The sequence below is a fragment of the Brachyistius frenatus genome, unplaced genomic scaffold (assembly GCF_029030835.1).
Source record: "Brachyistius frenatus isolate BFR_SWC_R1_liver_20210118 unplaced genomic scaffold, ASM2903083v1 Contig_21, whole genome shotgun sequence".
In the NCBI taxonomy this organism is placed as follows: Eukaryota; Metazoa; Chordata; class Actinopteri; family Embiotocidae; genus Brachyistius; species Brachyistius frenatus.
The window spans coordinates 3,856,379-3,874,634 of NW_027210620.1; the positions used below are offsets into that span (position 1 = coordinate 3,856,379).

Sequence of the window (18,256 nt, forward strand, 5' to 3'; positions counted from 1 at the left end):
ACCCTTAAGATCAATCAGACTTCTACCCTACCCACGATTTAAATTGCTGCTGCGACATGGTGGTGATACTTAGGCACGCGTGTTAGGGTGTGCAAAAATGACTGCAGCTGGCAAACTGGGTTCTCTTGTCATGAAGCAGAGATCCAAAAGAACCCTAACACACCGCGGGTAATGGCCGGATTGATCCTCCCTCCGTGACGCTCGGGGAGGCGGAGGTTTGTGACAGTATTCCCGGTGAGAAATGGTCTACAACAGAGAAATGTGACACCGCAGTATAAATTCATGAGTTCTGGCTGCCCCTCACCTGATCTTTTGCTCCTGCTGTGAGTGCCTGCTCCCATCGCAGCTTCAATAGGGGGAGTTTCTTTTTGTTTTTCTCTGACAAGGTCAAACTTGTCTTTTACCTCCACAGAAAGCTGCAAAACTCGTCCTCCTCTCTTCTGTTTCTCGTTCAGCAGCCGGATTGATTAAGCGCCACGTGTTTAAACAAGAGGAGCAGCACCGTACGACTCTTCTGTCTTTTTATTGAATATTTATTCTTTTTAAAGTCGGAGTTGACCTAAATTACAAATGCAGGTAGTTTTGGGTTAATTTGCCCATGTTTTAGATTTTGCTTTAACTAAATCAGTAGCAGTATCACATATGTAGGGGTGTAATACACCCATCAGTCCACCAGAGGACACTGTGTCAGTGTCAGGTTTTCATTATATTATCACGTAGGTGTGCAAAGTACATGCATGTATGATCAGGGTAAAAAAAAAAAAAAAAGGAGGTCATATGACCAAGTGGAGAGGAAACTGAGGAAACTATGCCCCGCCCATCAATAGCGGAAACCTGACTGTCCACAGGCCTGTCAATCAAACAGACACGGCACCAAAAATACGGGTTATTTTCAGATTGACAGCCAGAAAACTAATGAGAAGCAGAGACCAAAATCACTTGTGGAAAAATGTATTGACTTTGTATTTCATGTGAGAAGTTGAATGGGAGTCTACGGAGGCGGAGCCTTTTTGAAGCCCAGCCCTAGTGGCCCTCTGTGGTATTGCAGTTTTAATACACGTCAGCCTCGTTTTACAGACCCGGTACTACGTCCACTTATATTTTCAGTTTGTGGGCTGAAGGGCACTTTACTTTTCATGCTTGGAAGAGGCTAAACACGACACTGCGGTATCCTTTAGTGGACTTTGTGGTGTTTTACACACTTTGGCGTGATATCGGGTTGACTGCTTTCTACCAAAGAAATAGAGAAGAGAACCGTCCACAGCAAGGTCTGTGGATTATCAACCTTAAAGCGACATAAGGAAAAAATGATTTGGGTGAACTTCCCTCTCAAATATGATCTTATTCAAATTATGGACATTTATTCCTCCCGCATCAACAAAAATTGATCCTCTTGTTTAATTCATGTTACTTAAAGCCTGTCAGGATGATTGACCGCCTCCCTTGGCACACATTAATTGCTGTCTGGCAGCCCCGCAGCTCAACATTTTCCGGCAGCGACGCGGCTTTGGGGAAAATATTACGGACGGCGACCGGAGAACTCCTTCTGCCACCTGAGAGGAGCATCTGCTTCTACATCGCCTTCCTCTTCTTTTTTTTTTTTTTTTTTTTAGAGACTGCAGCCCTCCATAGTACTTTCCTTTCCAGGGGGAGAGACATGTGGCCCGATAAGCGTAGCTCTCACAGAGTAGCATGAAATGAGAAACTATCCACCATAAATCAAGGCGGTCGGTTGACAGAACAGGATGTGAACTCATCAGCCTTTGTGAATGCATGCGAATTTGCAGCAGTGATCTTTTTTCGGTCAACCTTTATTCAAAATTCTGAAATAAATATATAGATATGAAGCTCCTTTTATCCACTAGATGTCGGTGTTTGTTTGTTTTGGAAAATGATTATCCACTGTATCTAATTTAGCTGGATTTTTGAGTGTTAAGATTTGCCTTCGTCGCTGTTTATCTAATATTTAATAGCTTTTTATGAGTTTTAGAAAACAAGAATGAAATACACATTAATGGCAGACTACTGGAGTGATTTCTTGACGGTGACTTCCAGGAGTCACTCCCCAGTGGCCCGTCAGAGAGGGCTGCATTCACGTACGATTACGCAATAGGTCCATGTGAATTGTGGGTGTAGTAAAAAAAAAAAAGCAACTGAAGCTGCTCTAAATCCTCTGTTATGCTCAGAGATCTGGAAATGTCCTTTGCAGACACACACACACAGTGAGTTTGTTTCCTTTTGCTTCTTTTCGTCCTCTCAGAGTCTCCCTTCAGCTGATATCAGCCAGTCCTTCTGGCGGTGCTTAGACCACGCAGGTCTGCCCTCTGCTGCCCAGTTGATCTGCTCGCAGCCTGCTGCGGTTTTAACTCCTCATCCAACAACAGAGAAGCCTGGAAATAATCCTAATTTTACTTCTTTCTCATGTTGTTTTTGATCTCAGGAGGTGAACTGGCTAACGCAGACCACATGGCAGGTCCGGGAACTTTCATATCATTTATTTCCCCTTGTATTAGTAATCAGGTTGAAGGTGTTCCACACACTCCGCAGTCCACATTAAAACGGTATTGCATCAGTACCCTTAGGATCTCCTGCAGTTTGCCAAATCTTGTTCCCCGGACTGTGTTTTTTTTCCTTTTCTTTTTTTCCCTCTTCGTAATCGCATCACTACAGTGGCTAAAAATTGAATTCCATTTGTGAATCCTGTGCCAGAGAGTCTGAGAGAGATTTGATGGGTTGAAACATGCAAGCATCTTTTTTTTTTCTTTTATGAAACCTTTCTTGGAAATCAATGGTCAAATATTTTTGCAGAACCACAGCAGAGGAGGAGTGTGTGTGTGTGTGTGTGTGTGTGTGTGTGTGTGTGTGTGTGTGTGTGTGTGTGTGTGTGTGTGTGTGTGTGTGTGTGTGTGTGTGTGCAGCTGAGTAATCACGTCATGCAGTGTGTTTTTAATCGGTTCAGGAAGGCATCTTAATTAAAAGGTAAATCTGAGCAGATGTGAGTTGTTGTTTTTTTGCCGTGGGTAGACTTTGAACATGGAGGAGCTGGTTTGGCTGTTTGCGTTTAGCGCAACTTTAAGATTCTCCCAAAGTAGTCGGGCCTGCTCCTGGAACCCGTGAGTTATTCGGGCTGTGATGAGTGGATGACTGTGTTTTTAAATCCGAGCATGCCGTTCTTCTTAAGGACACAGAGGGAGGCGTTCTGTGTCCTCTGAGGCCAACAAATCAAATCAGATGATGGATTCTGGGTCTGTTTTGTACGACTGACTCTTCCTGAACTGGAATTGCTAATAACGCTGATTTATGTGGTTTAAGGACAGCCAGCGATACATAGAGCCAGTTTTATATGTCTGTTGATGTTTTAGTTGTTGTTTTTGGATGTATGGACTATCATAGTTTGCTGCAGCAGCAGGAAATTGACTCAATTACATTCTTCAAAACTTTGAGTTGTTATTTCTAATTTTTGTGAGATTAATTGATTTGATCAACTACTTTTTGATCATTAAGAAATCATATCACTCCTTTATCAAGCAACATTGCCAAACATTCAGCAACTACGGCCTCTCAGATGTGAAGATTTAATGCCTTTCTGGTCATATGTCATAATAAAGTTAATATAAAGTCAGATTAAAAAAATCTCTATTTCCTATTATTTATATTTAAATTTAACTATAGAATGATTCGATCAAACATGATAGCTGGCCGATTAATCAATAATGACAATAATTAGTGCCACGTGTGCACCATACTGTATCGCTTCAGGTTTAAAGTGTGAGTTTATTTGGTTTTAACGGTGGTAAAAAAAGGATCATATATGCAGAAACACGTCATTTGCAACCGTAAACCCATCTAAACCCAGCGGTCCCTGTAATTTGCTGTATTTGCGGACTCGCTAGAAGAAAACTAATGAGTATCACTTGTCACCTGTCACATGAAACCTGGTGGAAAAAAAACAAAACAAGATTGGGGATTAAAATTGTGGAAAATCTCTGAGTGATGTCAGACAGATTAATCTTATTTTATGGTCTATCAAATCCTGTCTCCCTAAAAATGTGCCATGCCTGTCAACTTTTGTCTGCCCCTTCTCTCCACGTGGGGGCGCTCTTGCTCTCTGCATCGTCACCCCCCACCCCCTCCCTCCCCTCTCTTATTAGACCCGAATGGAGGCAAAAAATATAGAAACTGATGGAAACACTTGGATCCCGCTCTGTGTGCCAAGTCATAATAACTTTCGACCGCAAAACCTCTGAAATCATGTGTTGGTTTGCGTCATTGGCGGCTGTTTGGAGCACCGGCCGGTCTCTGTGCTGACTTGTAAGACAAAGACCTTATTAGTGGCCGAACGTGCATCAGCGGTCACTTTCTTTTCTGCCACGAGGGAGGGAAAGAGACGGCGGGACATACCATCTGATCCAGCTGAGGCTGGCTTCTCCGTCTTTGGGGCTCCGGAGTGCTCGGTTCGGTCTCCTGTCACCAGCCCCTCGCTTGGTTTTTTTTTTTTGCACCAGGTTGGGAGGGTGTGAGGGGGTGTGTGTGTGTGTGGGGTGGTGGTGGTGGGGAGCGCGGAAGCTGGGTCGCTGCAGGATCGGTGAGGACCCGACTGAGTCTGGAAAAGTACGTGCCGTGAATCCTGAACGCGGCGTGGAGTGATTTCCTCTTTCTCTCAACTGAGCTTCGTTTTAAATGGAATCACTCCGGCCGTTCACCAGCTGATTCGCCTCCTCTAACTTTTTTTTTGTTTTGTTTGTTCTTGCTATCTATCGGTTGAGAACAAAGCCTTCGACAAGTTTTTATTACAATTTTTTTTTTTTTTTGACAAGTAGGACGACATGGCGTCACTGTATCAGAGATTCGCCGGCAAGATCAACACAAACAAAACGTTCCCCAACCCTCCAGAGGCGAGCCGCCTCCTCGGGCAAGGTGTGGAGGGGGAGCGGGCGGCGGAGAGCCAGCGACCGCAGCTGCAGCATCAGTACCGGCACTGCGAGGACGAGGACGTAAGAAACATACGCTGTCATCACCTTCACTTGTCCGGTTACGTTTTGAGACCGTTTTAAGATCGTTAAAGCTAAAAAACTAATATCTCCGCAACCGAGTTACAGCCTCCATGACGGGATATTTTATTATAGGTTTTACATCTGATAAAACGACACTACTTAATCCCTTTTTTTTGTTTTTGCTTTTAATTACGACCCCCCCCCCCCGCTCCCTTTTAAAGACAAAGTTGTCAAACTTGTGCGTCATCGCTTCAATTGGTTGGCTCGTGTCAATAAATGACGCGTCGGTTACGTCTCCTGTAAATCAGTAGACGCTCCGCGGCGCCGTCTGGGCTCCTAATAAATCCTACAAATGGCACGTCGGCGTTTTGACACAAAAATCGACTGTTTATCTCGAATTACTTTTTACACATGCAGCGACGCCTTCGACGTAGATAGGAACCGATGTACGACAAACCTCAAATGACCGGCTTTATGAGGATCCACTGTGATCATTATTCCTCTTCTGAGTCTTCTTTTCCCTCCAAACATGCCCACTGTGGTGGGTTCCTTGTCAGCTTAATTCCCCCATCCCGCATGTTTAACCGAAACCTTGTCCTGTCAAATTGCAACGCAAATTCCGGATAATGCTTTTGTTTACCCCTGATGATTTATTAGAGGAAGGTTTTTTTGTTTTTTTTTTTTGGTATAAATTCCACCTCGGCTGTTTATAATGGGGGAGGGGCGGGGTGGGTGGGTGGCCGTGGTGTTATAATCCATGTTTGGCCGTTTCAAAGCACCTGTCTGAGTCTGAAACGTTTGCCAAATAATTAAAGTAGACGAGAACACAGGTGGCGCTGTCCGGCGTGCTGAAACTCTCATGACCAGCCGCTGCTATCGCTGTCCATGGTGCTGAAATCTACAACCATACAAAGCTTTTAAAGAGCTTCTTTTATTTGTTTGCAAAGCTCAACTAAAACTAAATGTATCCAAAATACACAGTATAAAAATAGTTTTTAATCATAATTTTTCAAATCTTTTTTTTTTTGGTGTGTTTATACAAAAGTCCATGCATGAGTTACTGATGGGAGTTGATGTATTTGCACACAGAAAGCAATTCAGCAACATTGAGACCCATTAATTTCCGCTGCTGCTCTCTCTCCTTGTTCTACATTTGTGCAGTTGCTTTCGTTCTGTCTGGTGGTTCGTGTTGTCTGGCGGGATGAGCTTTGAATGTAGTCATCTCTGTGAACCTCCTGCAAAATTCTAATCAGACATATTCCCAAATCGCAAAACTTCTGAATGAGCAGCATTTTGTGAATATTTGTAACCCCTTTACTTCCAGTCTGTAAAGCAGTCAGGTGACGGGTAAAGAAACCGCACTTGATTGGTCTTCCTGTTTGCATTTCTGGGCCGTGATTGGTGCTTTTCAGGTTCATACAGAATTCTAAAAGATTGAATGATTTTTGTAGATACAACCTTTTTCTCTTTTCAAAATTTGTTTTGGGGTCTGCTCGTTTCCTGCTAGGTTAAGAAACACACATACTATATATTCCTCTTTCTGTTGTGTTTAAAGTAATCGCCACATAAATATCTGTTTCTCAGCTCTCACATGCTATAGCAGTTGTTTAAAACTCTCATGCTGTAGTGGAAGGTGCAGGAGGATAAAACGGTGGTTGAGGTGAGCATGAATATAACATGAGGTTGATTTATTGACCGGCGGTCTTGTCTTTGTGTTTGTTGGTGCAGAGAACTCCAACATGATCTGAAATCAATACAAACCGTGATGTATAGTCCATATTCATCAACCGAAGAGCGTGTTGTTGTTCGTGGAGCAGATTTTAGGTGCTTTTTTTCCCCCCCCCCATTAAAACTCCACATTCACAGTACGTCTACACACTGTATCTATACGCTACTTTTATCTTTGGTTCACTTTAAAAAAAAAAAATTTTTTTTTAATGTCAATCCGAGCTTCGGCAGCTCTCCAGCCGTGTGGCCTTAATGAGCGAGCGTGGTGGAGGTGACATTTACATCACGCTGCTTGGATGAGGAGTAGAGCCCGCCGGGATGAAGAGCTCATCCACTGACTCCGCCTCCCCACGGCGCCGCCACCTCCGAACTTGATCCACTCGCTCCGTCCTCACTTCCGTGTGACTTATTCCAGTTTAAGTTTGGATCCAGGACCAGACGGAGTGAAAAGGCGGGGTGGGGGTGGGGGAGTTGGCTGTTCTACTGAAGAATTAATGAAGTATCAAGTGAGCGACCATGCAGTTCTGCCCCCCCCCCCTCCATCACCCCCATACCTTGAGTGGGTATTATCATAGAGAGCGTTTTACATTCCTTGCGTGTCTTAAAGTGCCGACACAGCAATGTAAAAGTACTCCCTTGAAGTAAAACCCACATTTGAATTATTTTTATAAGTAAAATTACGTAAGCGTTGTCAGCAAAATGTACATAAACTATCACGATACAATTACCGTCGACACTGATTGGTCGATGGCACTCTTACATCATACAGTTGGTTAGTTTAATCCAGTGGTTCCAAACCTGCAGAGGTCAGACCTCCTTCAAAGGGTCACGAGATTTTAAAAGGGGTAAGAATAACAAAAAACTGAATTCTGATACAGAAATCTGTTGTTTGGACTTTGATCTAATCGAATCTAACATTGCATATTTGCCTTGAACAGATGTTTTAATAAAACCATGTAGTTCTAGAGGAGCGTCTCTCTTTGGTGCAACAAAACGTAATCTGGTTTACAGCAGCAGTCACATTAATCCAGTGGATTCAAACACGTGTCTATTTCAAATGCAGTAAAAGAATCAAACTGGAAAAAGGCACTCAAATACCTTAAAGCTGTATTTAAGTACTAAAAAAGTCAAATACATTTAATTTCCACCAAAAGTAATGAGCAAAGTTCCTAAATAAATATCACGTGTCGCATGAATATGGATTTATAACAGGAATTAAGATCATTTTTGTATGATTACAGTCACAGATGTGATGCTGCGTAGCTGCAAATTAACACCAACAGAATGATCAAATCCTAGTATTTATATAACGGATTGCTTCGTTTATACTTCCAGTTCTGTATTAAGTCACTGATCGGTGTTTTTGTTCTCCATGGCCGAGGAATCCGTCCCCCTCAAACAGACAATGCATTTAAACCGGCTCATTATCGCTCTTGTTTGGCAAGAGTGTGACTTTCTCTCCATTGTGGACTAAATCCTTCTCTGTCAATAGATGTGATAGTGATCTTAGTCTGAAATCCTCTCTGATGACGATTCCAGGCTGGTGAAACAACTCATTACAATCTAATCAAACATCTTTTTTTCCTCAAAGCTTCCCCCCCCCCCGCATGCCTTTGTTACCGAACGAACCCAACACTGCGTTTCATTTGGAATAGATGAAATAAGTTTGTCTCCCATCTTTATCTGCTGGATTTTATTGTTGAGTAATTCATTTGAAGAGTGTATAATTTCAAATAGCCTTTCACCCTCTTCATGTTAAAACCTTTCGGGTTTTCATCCTCAGCCTTTTGGCAAACTGAGAGTACATGCAGTCTTTACATCTCATCCTCATTAATTAGACATCCTCTCCGATGGTATCTAAACCAGCAAAAAGACAGACAAAAAAAAAAAAAAAAAAAAAAAAAGCAGAAATGGATCTCGACTCACTTCATCCCCGCGGTGTGATTTTTTTTTTTTTTTTTTTCCTCGACAGACCCCATTACAAGAGCACACATCTCTGTTTTCGTATACGTCCGCTACGATCAGCGCAAACGTAACGAGACTCGGGAGAAATCTCGGCTGGGATTCAGACCTCTGACGGACACCGAGAGGTGAATGCGTTTCTGTGTGTAGTTTGAATCACGTAGTCCCGCAGTTTGACTTTTTTTTTTTTTTTTTTTCTTTCACACCCTCCCGACTCATTTTGCTTGTTCTGCCTTCTAATGGCTTCGCGCCTGCACTTTGCATTAAGAAGGATGAGGGGGGGAAAAAAGAAAAGGATAAATCCAGAGCTGCATATCAATGCGCGCACACACACACACACACACACACACACACACACACACACACGCACGCACGCACAGACATAAAGAGGATATTTTTCTGGGTATGGATTACGAGGACAGCCGAGCCCCTTAAATGCCCTTTTAATAAGCCGACCAATATCAGATTCGGGTTTTTACGATAACACAAATAACAATGATGAAGAGCGGTGAAAAGAAAGCAGTAAATACGCAGTATATCATAGAACCTGCTTTATGTCTTTCTTTTCTCATCGTGTCAGCAGCTGTGGAGGTTATTCCGGAGTATATTAGGCCTCTGAATAAGTCATGGGGATCATTTTTTACCCTCACTGGGCGGATCAAATTCACTGTTTCTTATTACATTACACTCCATATACCATGCTTATAATTTTCGAGTTTATTTATTTATTTTTTCTTCTATATTGCAATCAAAGGAGAGCAAAGTGACGCCTCTAGTCAAACACAGCTGTCAACTGCACCGGTTTAATTCCACTGAAAGACGATGGTCCCTTTTTAAACAGTAACATGTGGTTGACTATTCATATTAACGTACATTATATTACTTAAGTTGTCTGTTGTGATTGCCCTTATGGAAAATGACATGTTTTCCACATGGGATCACATATATGACACGTGTTGACCACAACACATGTTGACATTCACATGTGAATCTATATGGACTTCACTACCCCATGGAAATGTTCACATGAGGTTTTTGCACATATCAAATTCACGTGTTTTCTTTATGGACATCACCATTCAGTGTGTGTATTATTCTGAGCAATTCAGACATTGCAGACTTAAAAAAAAAAAAAAAATACTACTTCAGAGTCAAATGTTTTTTGTTAAACTGTAGCTTCATTCAGTCTATTTATTATTGCGGTGTGAGTAAACATACAGTTAAAGATGCACACATTTGTGTAGGTTTTTAATATCTTGATGATCTTCTGGCAGAAGCATGAATTTCTGTCATAAGATTTACTTGGATCAGTACTCGGTTTTCCAGTTGGCCCAGTTACAGTACCTGTTTCATAATGTGATGTAGTGTACTTGCCGCTCATTTGAGAGAGGACACGGTGACCTTGATAACATTTTGCTTTCAGCACAAAACTCCTGCTAAAATGATGACATCATCCCCCATCAGCCTCAGCCGGCCCTGCGTGCGTCGTGCTAATCGGCAAACGTCAGCATGCTGACGCACGGGACTTTAGATGGTGACTCAAGTCAGCACGCTGCACCTAGTCGGCATCGGTGTGTCAGCGCCGTCCTTGTGAGCGCGTGATGTTCGCGTTCAGCCTCACGGAGCTGCCGGCGCGGCCGGAGGCTTAAAGTCACCGAGATCCGGATGCATTTCATGTTGTGATCAACTGCAGTTGCTGAATAACAGCCTCAGCGACAGCCACACTCATTCATTACGTCACCTGTCATTTTTCAATCACACCAGCGGTGGTGGTCTTTGTTTGGAGGTGATGGTTTCCCGCCGGTGTTCTTCGCTGCGGTTAATTGAATGAAGAGAATAGTTCGCGAAAGCAGCCCGGAGGCCCGAAAGGCAGCAGCAAGGTGACCGCACGTGCTGCTCGTCTTTCAGTCCCCAGCAAACTGATCTTAATTAGTTCAGAGTGATGAACTGCTTCTTGTCGTAATTCTCTCTTGATTACAGAAGCGGTGTTTCCCGGCGTTGGTCTTATTTTGTGTTGATTGGTAAATAGTCAGTGAATGATCAATAATGGCACTTGAAGGATTGAGTCATCAGTCTACACACTCGATTTGTGCAGTGGCATCTAGAGATCTGTGTGTGTGTGTGTGTGTGTGTGTGTGTGTGTGTGTGTGTGTGTGTGTGTGTGTGTGTGTGTGTGTGTGTGTGTGTGTGTGTGTGCGCGCTTCTCAGACTCCTGCACGTCGTGGGAATAACGCAATCAAAAAAACAGCAGACGTAATTGTTTTCTTCTCGCCTCATGTCAACAATAACTTTTCTTGATTACTGTCACAGCATAAACATTCAGCGACAAGCCCCCCGTTTGACCTCCAGCTCTGCTCCCCCCTCCCCCCATCGTGCTGATTTCTCCTTCATCAACACATCCTCGAACACTTCATGTTGATCGAACATGACACGCTCGCATGTGCACCGTTTTCCCCCCGTGATGAATTATGCAGCCAGCGGGGTGTAAAATGACGGTATGGTTTATTTATCATCGGGGAGCTCTTGCTATATTATATGTGCATTTTGACATGTATAATGTACGGCAAAGCATTACAAATGTTTATGAATTATTGCAGCACTATTTTATCCAACCTATTTTTCCTCCGAGAGCTACTTTGACAAAATATGAGAGCTCCTCGTGTTTAGTGACATTTATTCACACTGTGGGCGGAGCTCCACCTCCGTGGAGGGAGCGAGGGGAGATCGTCCGTTCGTTAATCGATTGTGTTGCATATTGTGTCGCGAATGTACTCGGAACCGGGTTGTGAACTGCTGGGGGCTCCCGAGACGACAGGTTAGAGACCCCTGCTTTAGATCTTTGTAAGGGCAGGTGAAATCTTATGAAATGCAGAAAATGGAAGTCCTTCCAGAGTCACAAACGTGCCCCTAAACACAACATGTTCCCTCAGCTTCACTCTTTTAATCTCTACCGGCGATTGAATATGAACAGACAAAAGGGTAACAACATGCAATGATCCTGCGCCGCTCGCTGTAGGGCAAAATGAAGGCAGAATCAAGCGTGTCCTTTCTGAAGGTAGGTAGGTAGGTAGGTAGGTAGGTAGGTAGGTAGGTATATACTTTATTAATCCCCGAGGGGAAATTTTTTCGCCACAGCAGCATACATACAGGAGCAATAATAGAAACAATAGAATAAAATAATAATAGAATAGAATAATATAATAGAAAAGCAATAAAATAAAAAATATAAATATAAAATGCACAGTACATACAGTATATATACAGTACATTAAATATCTATATATATTATATACAACAAACCAATAAACACAGTCAACATATATATATATATACATACGGTACAGTATATATCTATATATATAATATACATACAATATACAAGCAACCAAGAAACACAGTCAACAGTGTTTTTGTACTGAAGGCTGCCAAAATGGAAATAACGGTAATTGCTGAAGCAGAACAACATTGCTGCACTCCTCCTTATCACCGTTACGCTTTTGTCATGTCTCTGGGAACCTGCCTTTTGCACACCAAAAAAAATAAAAAATGGAGGAACTCCTGCTCAATAAACGGAGGACAGGCTATAGATGACTCTGGTAAAAAAAAAAAAAAAAAAAGGCTATTCATCAATACCGAGGTGGCGTCTTGCGTCTCACTGTTGACGTCTGCAAGTCTCCGACTGGTGCTCGAATCCCTCTTTGTGTTGCCGCTGCTCATCTGGCAGCTCGCTGACGATAACAGATGGTGGGCATTAATAACTTCATCTCGGCGTAAAATGAATTCATATCCGGCCTCTTCACGAGGCGTTTTCACCGTGGTGGCGAGAGAGGACGAGGAGGAGGAGGAGGAGGAGGAGGGGACTAAAAGGGGGAGGAAGAGGGGTTGGGGGGGAACAAAAATGTTCCTCTTTTGGGTCTTAAAGCAGAAACCCCCCACCCATCTCCGACACATACACAAATCTCCACACGCACACGCACACACACACACACACACACACACACACACACACACACACACACACACACACACACACACACACACACACACACACACACACGAGCGCGGGCCTTTAAGAGCTGCGCTGCGTTTTGAACTTTTATGAGTCTGAAAACCGGAGTGCTGATTTAGTCATTATTTATGACTGGACGCAGGGTTTTTTTTTCTAAGATTAGGGAGGGAAACGGCCGAGAGGGCAGAAACCCTTCTGAATCTTTCGCACTGCAAACAAACACGAATGCGGATCACAGGGAAGCATGTTGGACGTCGTCTCGACAGGGAAGCCGAGTATGAAATGACGACGTTCAGTTGCGTCAATTATAGCTTCTGCGGCTTCGGTTTCACTCTTCGGATGCGGTCCTCGTGCGTATGGATGTGTTTTTTTTTTTAATTTTTCTTCTACTTTTAAAGATTGATAAACAAGTCTGTTTCATGTGATTTGACAGGGAATACCCCTGCAGGTTAAAGCGTGTTGCGCTCAATCGAATCTTTATCTGTCGAGCGTTTTGAGCCTCTTCGCGGGTGTGAATATGTCTGAATGTGCGTCCGCGTCTCCTCTGAGTTTTGAGTGTTTTGTGGAAAAAGAAAAAGAAGGCTGACTTGAAGTGCCCCCGGTGCACCACTAGAGGCTGTCCTCTTCCTGCCTCACAGTCGGGGTGCGACGTTTCTTCGGCGGAGGCTCAAACCGAGTCCGCGGGGTGGGTCGGGTGGGGTGGTGGGGGGGGGGGGGCTGAGGGGCCGGTCGTACAAAGTGAGGTTAAATCAATGATACAGAGGATGTGGGATGATGAAAGGAAAGCACGGAGGGGACGGAGGGACGGAGGGAGGGACAGACGGGGGAAGTCGAGTCTAGATCAAAACCGGAGGCGGATAATTGAATGGTGTGCTGTGTAATGAAAGATGAGTAGTGTTTCATGAATAAACGTCAGAAGGGGAGGACGCGGATCACAAGGTACAGCTGAACGGGAAGGGAAGGACATCACGTGACTCGACCTGCCGTGTGATCATTGGTCGGGTTTTAATATTTACTGTCGGTTTGCTCTCTACGCTGTAGACACCGTAGCGACGAGTTCTGTATTTGCGTGCGATGAATGCGAACGTGATTATTTCCACCCGTGTGTTGAATTTAGTGCTGCAAACTCGCTGCAAGTCGTCAGTTAGCAGCCGTTAGCATGTGTTGTTTGGCGGGTTAAAACGGACAATTATAAACACGATAGATTCGGAGAATTTATACCAAGAACTGTGAATTTTTTTGTGCCGGCAAATAGTCCGATGTCCCTCTAACTACACCGCAGAGATTCTTCGGTTGATTGATTGACCAGTGGCAAAAAAAGTTATTGGACTATTATATATTTTTTGGGGGGTTTCAATCTCTGAAATATGAAGATTTTCTGCCTCTTATCAAACAGTAAACTGAGCACTTTTAGTTTTTTTTAAAATTCATGTTTATTGATAAACTGGGTTGTAGACATTTTTTTTAAAAATGTAAACACAAAAAAACAGACATAAATAGACATATAAAACATAAATAGACCTTTATACAGCAAAAAAAAAAACCCATCTAAACAATGGTGCAAAGGTGAGTATAGATAGTTCAGATAGTATTAGGTATATAACTGCATGCTGAGAGGCTCAGAGAGCTTTCAGACCGAACCAAACAAATTCCCGACACCAGACCTCTCGTTCTGTCCGAGTTTCTTCCTGCAGCTCGAGTCCGGACAGCTTCAGATTCGAGCTCGCTGCGCTTCCTCACGTCCGGACAGTCTGTGACCCAATGCAGGCAGGATGATGATGTACGGGCCGGGAAAACCGCGAGCAGGATAAATGGCCAGTTTGTTCTCCATCTGATAACAGCTTTGATAAAAAAAAAAAAATTAAAAAAAAATCAGAGCATTCACTTCAGCCCACGAATGGATCATTATTGCACCAGACGCACTATAGAGGGCAGAGCTTCCTCGCAGATAATGACTGGTGACAGAAAACACAGGTACTCACATCAGCAACAGAACCACCCACAACTCAGCAGAGCACGTCTCCCTGCTGTTATTGCTGCACTTTTCACACACACACACACACACACACACACACACACACACACACACACACACACACACACACACACACACACACACACACACACACACACACACACACACACACACACAAACAAACTTTGCTTTCTCAGCCGGATCCGTTCTGCCGAGTGTTTTCCGGCTGAAATGCTTTTAACCGCCCAACCATCTTTCACCTGCTGAAACCTCAGGGTGTGTGTGTGTGTGTGTGTGTGTGTGTGTGTGTGTGTGTGTGTGTGTGTGTGTGTGTGTGTGTGTGTGTGTGTGGTGGGGGTGGGGGGGGGTACGTCACCGCTGTGGTTTCATCGCACGGTGCCTACGTAGGAAACGCCGGGATGTCTGCAGTGTTTTCCATAACATCCACATTTGCAGTCCAATCTTTGTTTTTGTTTTGTTCTTTCTTTGAATTGATCTGTTGTTGTTTTCTCTTCCGTCTGTTGTTCAGTGCAGGGTTATTGCTTTCCCGCATTTCTAATATTCAAATAAACATCGACCTCCACCTTTCATTTCTTTTTTTTTTTGTTGTCTAAAAAAGACAAAAAAATGTTTTTAGCAATTATACATCGTAAACATCCAAATTGGACTCTTCTCCCCCGAAGTTGGTGCTTGTGATGATTTTAAGCCGAGCTTCTTGCGTTTTCCACGAATGGCTGCTCGTAAGTACCTGAAATAAGTGCCAGCACCCTGGGGGTAAGTGTACTCGAGCTGAGACGTAATACTGCCGTCACTGAATCAGATTTTACAGCAGCGTCTCTCCTCCAGTGCTTGTTAAAATGAGGCTATAGCAATGAAGCTCATATAATAGCTCCTAATGGAGCTTTTTTGTTTTTTTTTCCTTTGCAAAAAGAGAACCCACGGTCACGCCGGTTTTATGTACGCCCTTCGATCTGAGTCTTGGCTTCTTTCCAGAGTTCTTTACAAACTGGAATTGCTTTCCTTTCCATCGACCTGTCGAGAGCTCCTGAATGGAGCCGAACGCCCCCGAGATCATCGTCGTCGTCGTCGTCGTCGCCGCCACACCTTCCTCCGCTGATCTATTTCCTCCTCTCCTCTCCTCGTCGCTCGCCTCTTCGACCCCTCTCGACGTTTGAATGGCGTCGGCCGACTGAAGCGTGACATTACATCAGCAGCCTCGCCTCTTGTCCGAGCGGGCTCGGGGTTCACGGTTGTGTGGTTCCAGACCAAATTAGTTGCATTGACCAGAATGTCTGTGTTTGAACCTCGTTACGCCGGGCGAGGTGAAGCTGGGCTGCTACGTTTCAATTTATCTGCAGGCTACTTTGGCAGCCGGCCTTCACCTGGAAGTCTTATTCTGTTAAAGGTTTAAAGTTTAACAGTAGCTCCGCCATTTGTTCAAGGAGCAGCTACTTTGGACGCTCACGGCGGGAACACGACGAGAATATGAGGCGATATATGTCGGGATTTATAGCCCCCATATCCCTACAAATTACTTTGCTTTATTACATTTCAGTATTCAATGCCAGTGAAGGAAGTTTTAATTTTTTTTGTCCTTTCCGGCTCCGCCACGGTCACCGGAGCTGATCGCTGGCGTCGTAGTCGATGCTCCCGATTTCCACCAGACACGCTGCGGCACGTGTCGGGCGGCATTCACGGAAATGGCTCGCTGGTCGTCTCTGCTCACGATAGGGAAGTCTATTTTGTACGGAAGCCGGACGGTAAACATGTCAAGCTGCCCCGAGCAGAACAACCTGGCAGGAAGTCAGACGGACGAAACCCAAAGAGCGGCTGGTCAATTTTCTAAATAAAACACGCCGTGCAGACGACCGACTGCGTATCACATCACGGCAACGTCCGTCCCGCTGCGCCTTGGAACGAGGACAAGAAATGCATTCTTCTCCTGCTGAAAGGCCCTGTGTGTAAAATAGTTCAAATGAGGAGGATTTTAACAACTAACTGTATCAACTTTGTCTTTAGGCTGCAGCATTAAGTAGAATCAAAACCAAAATGTAATTGGAAAAGATTTATATGCAAAAGAGACACTGGTAGTGAATATATAATGATGCTCTGGGGCAGCTCTCAAGTCTGATTTCTTGAAAACGCTCTGCTTAGTGGTTTGAAAAATCAGGGATGTTTAAGAGAACATTTTAATGACGAAGCTTCGTGGAGCCTCAGTTGGATTTCTGTTTGGACCAACAAACAAACCGATCAGGCCAAGTCGAAGTCAATGAAATGCTTCTGAAATTTGTTTTATTCCAACCCGGTATCACGGCGATATGTGAAATAGACACGACGGTCCACTACAACGAAGCGTGAGATAGCCACGCGTTGGTCCGTCTAGGCGTGACAGTTTCACGTTTTCCTGTAGTGGACAAAAATGAAACCTAAAGCCTTGTGATTTACAGGAAAATGACACTTTTAGGGAAGAACTCATGGTTGTGGATAGAAAATCACCATATGGTTGGGATTTGTGACAAAAAAAAAAAATGGTCTGGGTTCTAAAAAAAAACTGACGTGTTTGGGGTTAGGAAACCAAAAAACAACTCAAAAACAACGTTGTCATCTCCTGCTTGGCCTCCTGCCTCCTGTCCTGGTACTTGGTCGCATGATCCTTTAAGTTACTTTTACGTGTGTGTAATTTTCACGCTTACAAAACGTGAAACTGTCTAGAGAGGCCAAAAGCGTGGCTATCTCACGTTTTGCTGAAGCGGACCAACGTGTCTATTTTACGCTTTGCCGTGATACTGGGTTTGTTTATTCAGGGATAATAATGCCTTCATTCCGTGTACTAATCAGATATGAATTCTATTTTTTGTCAGTATGTAAGTTTCTTGCAGACCACTCCCTACCTGTGACGAGGCAATATTAAAAAGCCTACAATGCAGCCAGACTGAGGGTTGTATTATTTTCACATTTGCCCCAGTCATAGATCAAAATCTTTTATGGCCTCTCATCAAAAATAGATTTTTTTTATTTTTTTTCCTTCTATGTTTCATCTCTGTGGATGTTCCTTGCCCGCGAACATCTATTAATATAACAAGGCTGTATCAGGCTCTCTGCTTCTCTCACACCGTCTTCACATATTGGTGAACATGTGTTCCTCACCGTGACACACACACACACACACACACACACACACACACACACACACCTACCTGGCATGTAGAAAGCAATGACGCACATTACGACCCCCGCTATGTAACAAATGACCTCAGCTCCCTTTAGTTGTTTTGAATCCATACCACCATTATGGGACATTGTGACGCCGTGACTCGGCTCCCTATAAGTGCACCTCCCCGTGTGTGTGTGTGTGTGTGTGCGTGTGTGTGTGCGTGTGTGTGTGTGTGTGTGTTTGAGTGTGTAGAATTGCTCTCAGATATGAACTGAAGGGAATGAGACTTTTTTTTTTCCTTCCTACCGAGAATATTGCTTTTCTGTGGCTGCGGAGACGTATGTGCTCGGAGAAGAGCAGAGAAAAAAACCTTTGTTTGAACAATAGAATTTGAAAATAATTTGATGGACTGGCGGACAGAGTCGTGAAATGAG

General features: G+C 43.8%; 1 protein-coding gene across 4 annotated transcripts in view; it reads left to right on the forward strand.

Moving 5' to 3' along the window:
* The window catches only part of LOC138619755 (A-type potassium channel modulatory protein DPP6-like), a 189,504-nt gene that overhangs the window by 54,221 nt on the left and 117,027 nt on the right, over nucleotides 1-18,256 (forward strand). The window contains exon 1 of one of the 4 annotated variants that reach the window (XM_069696477.1): nucleotides 4,561-4,994. The exons of the other annotated variants lie outside the window; for them this stretch is intronic. Coding sequence (XP_069552578.1) covers nucleotides 4,827-4,994 — 168 coding nt within the window. The 5' untranslated portion in view covers nucleotides 4,561-4,826. Of the gene's footprint in view, nucleotides 1-4,560; nucleotides 4,995-18,256 lie in introns of those variants that run through there. 4 annotated transcript variants of the gene reach the window in all.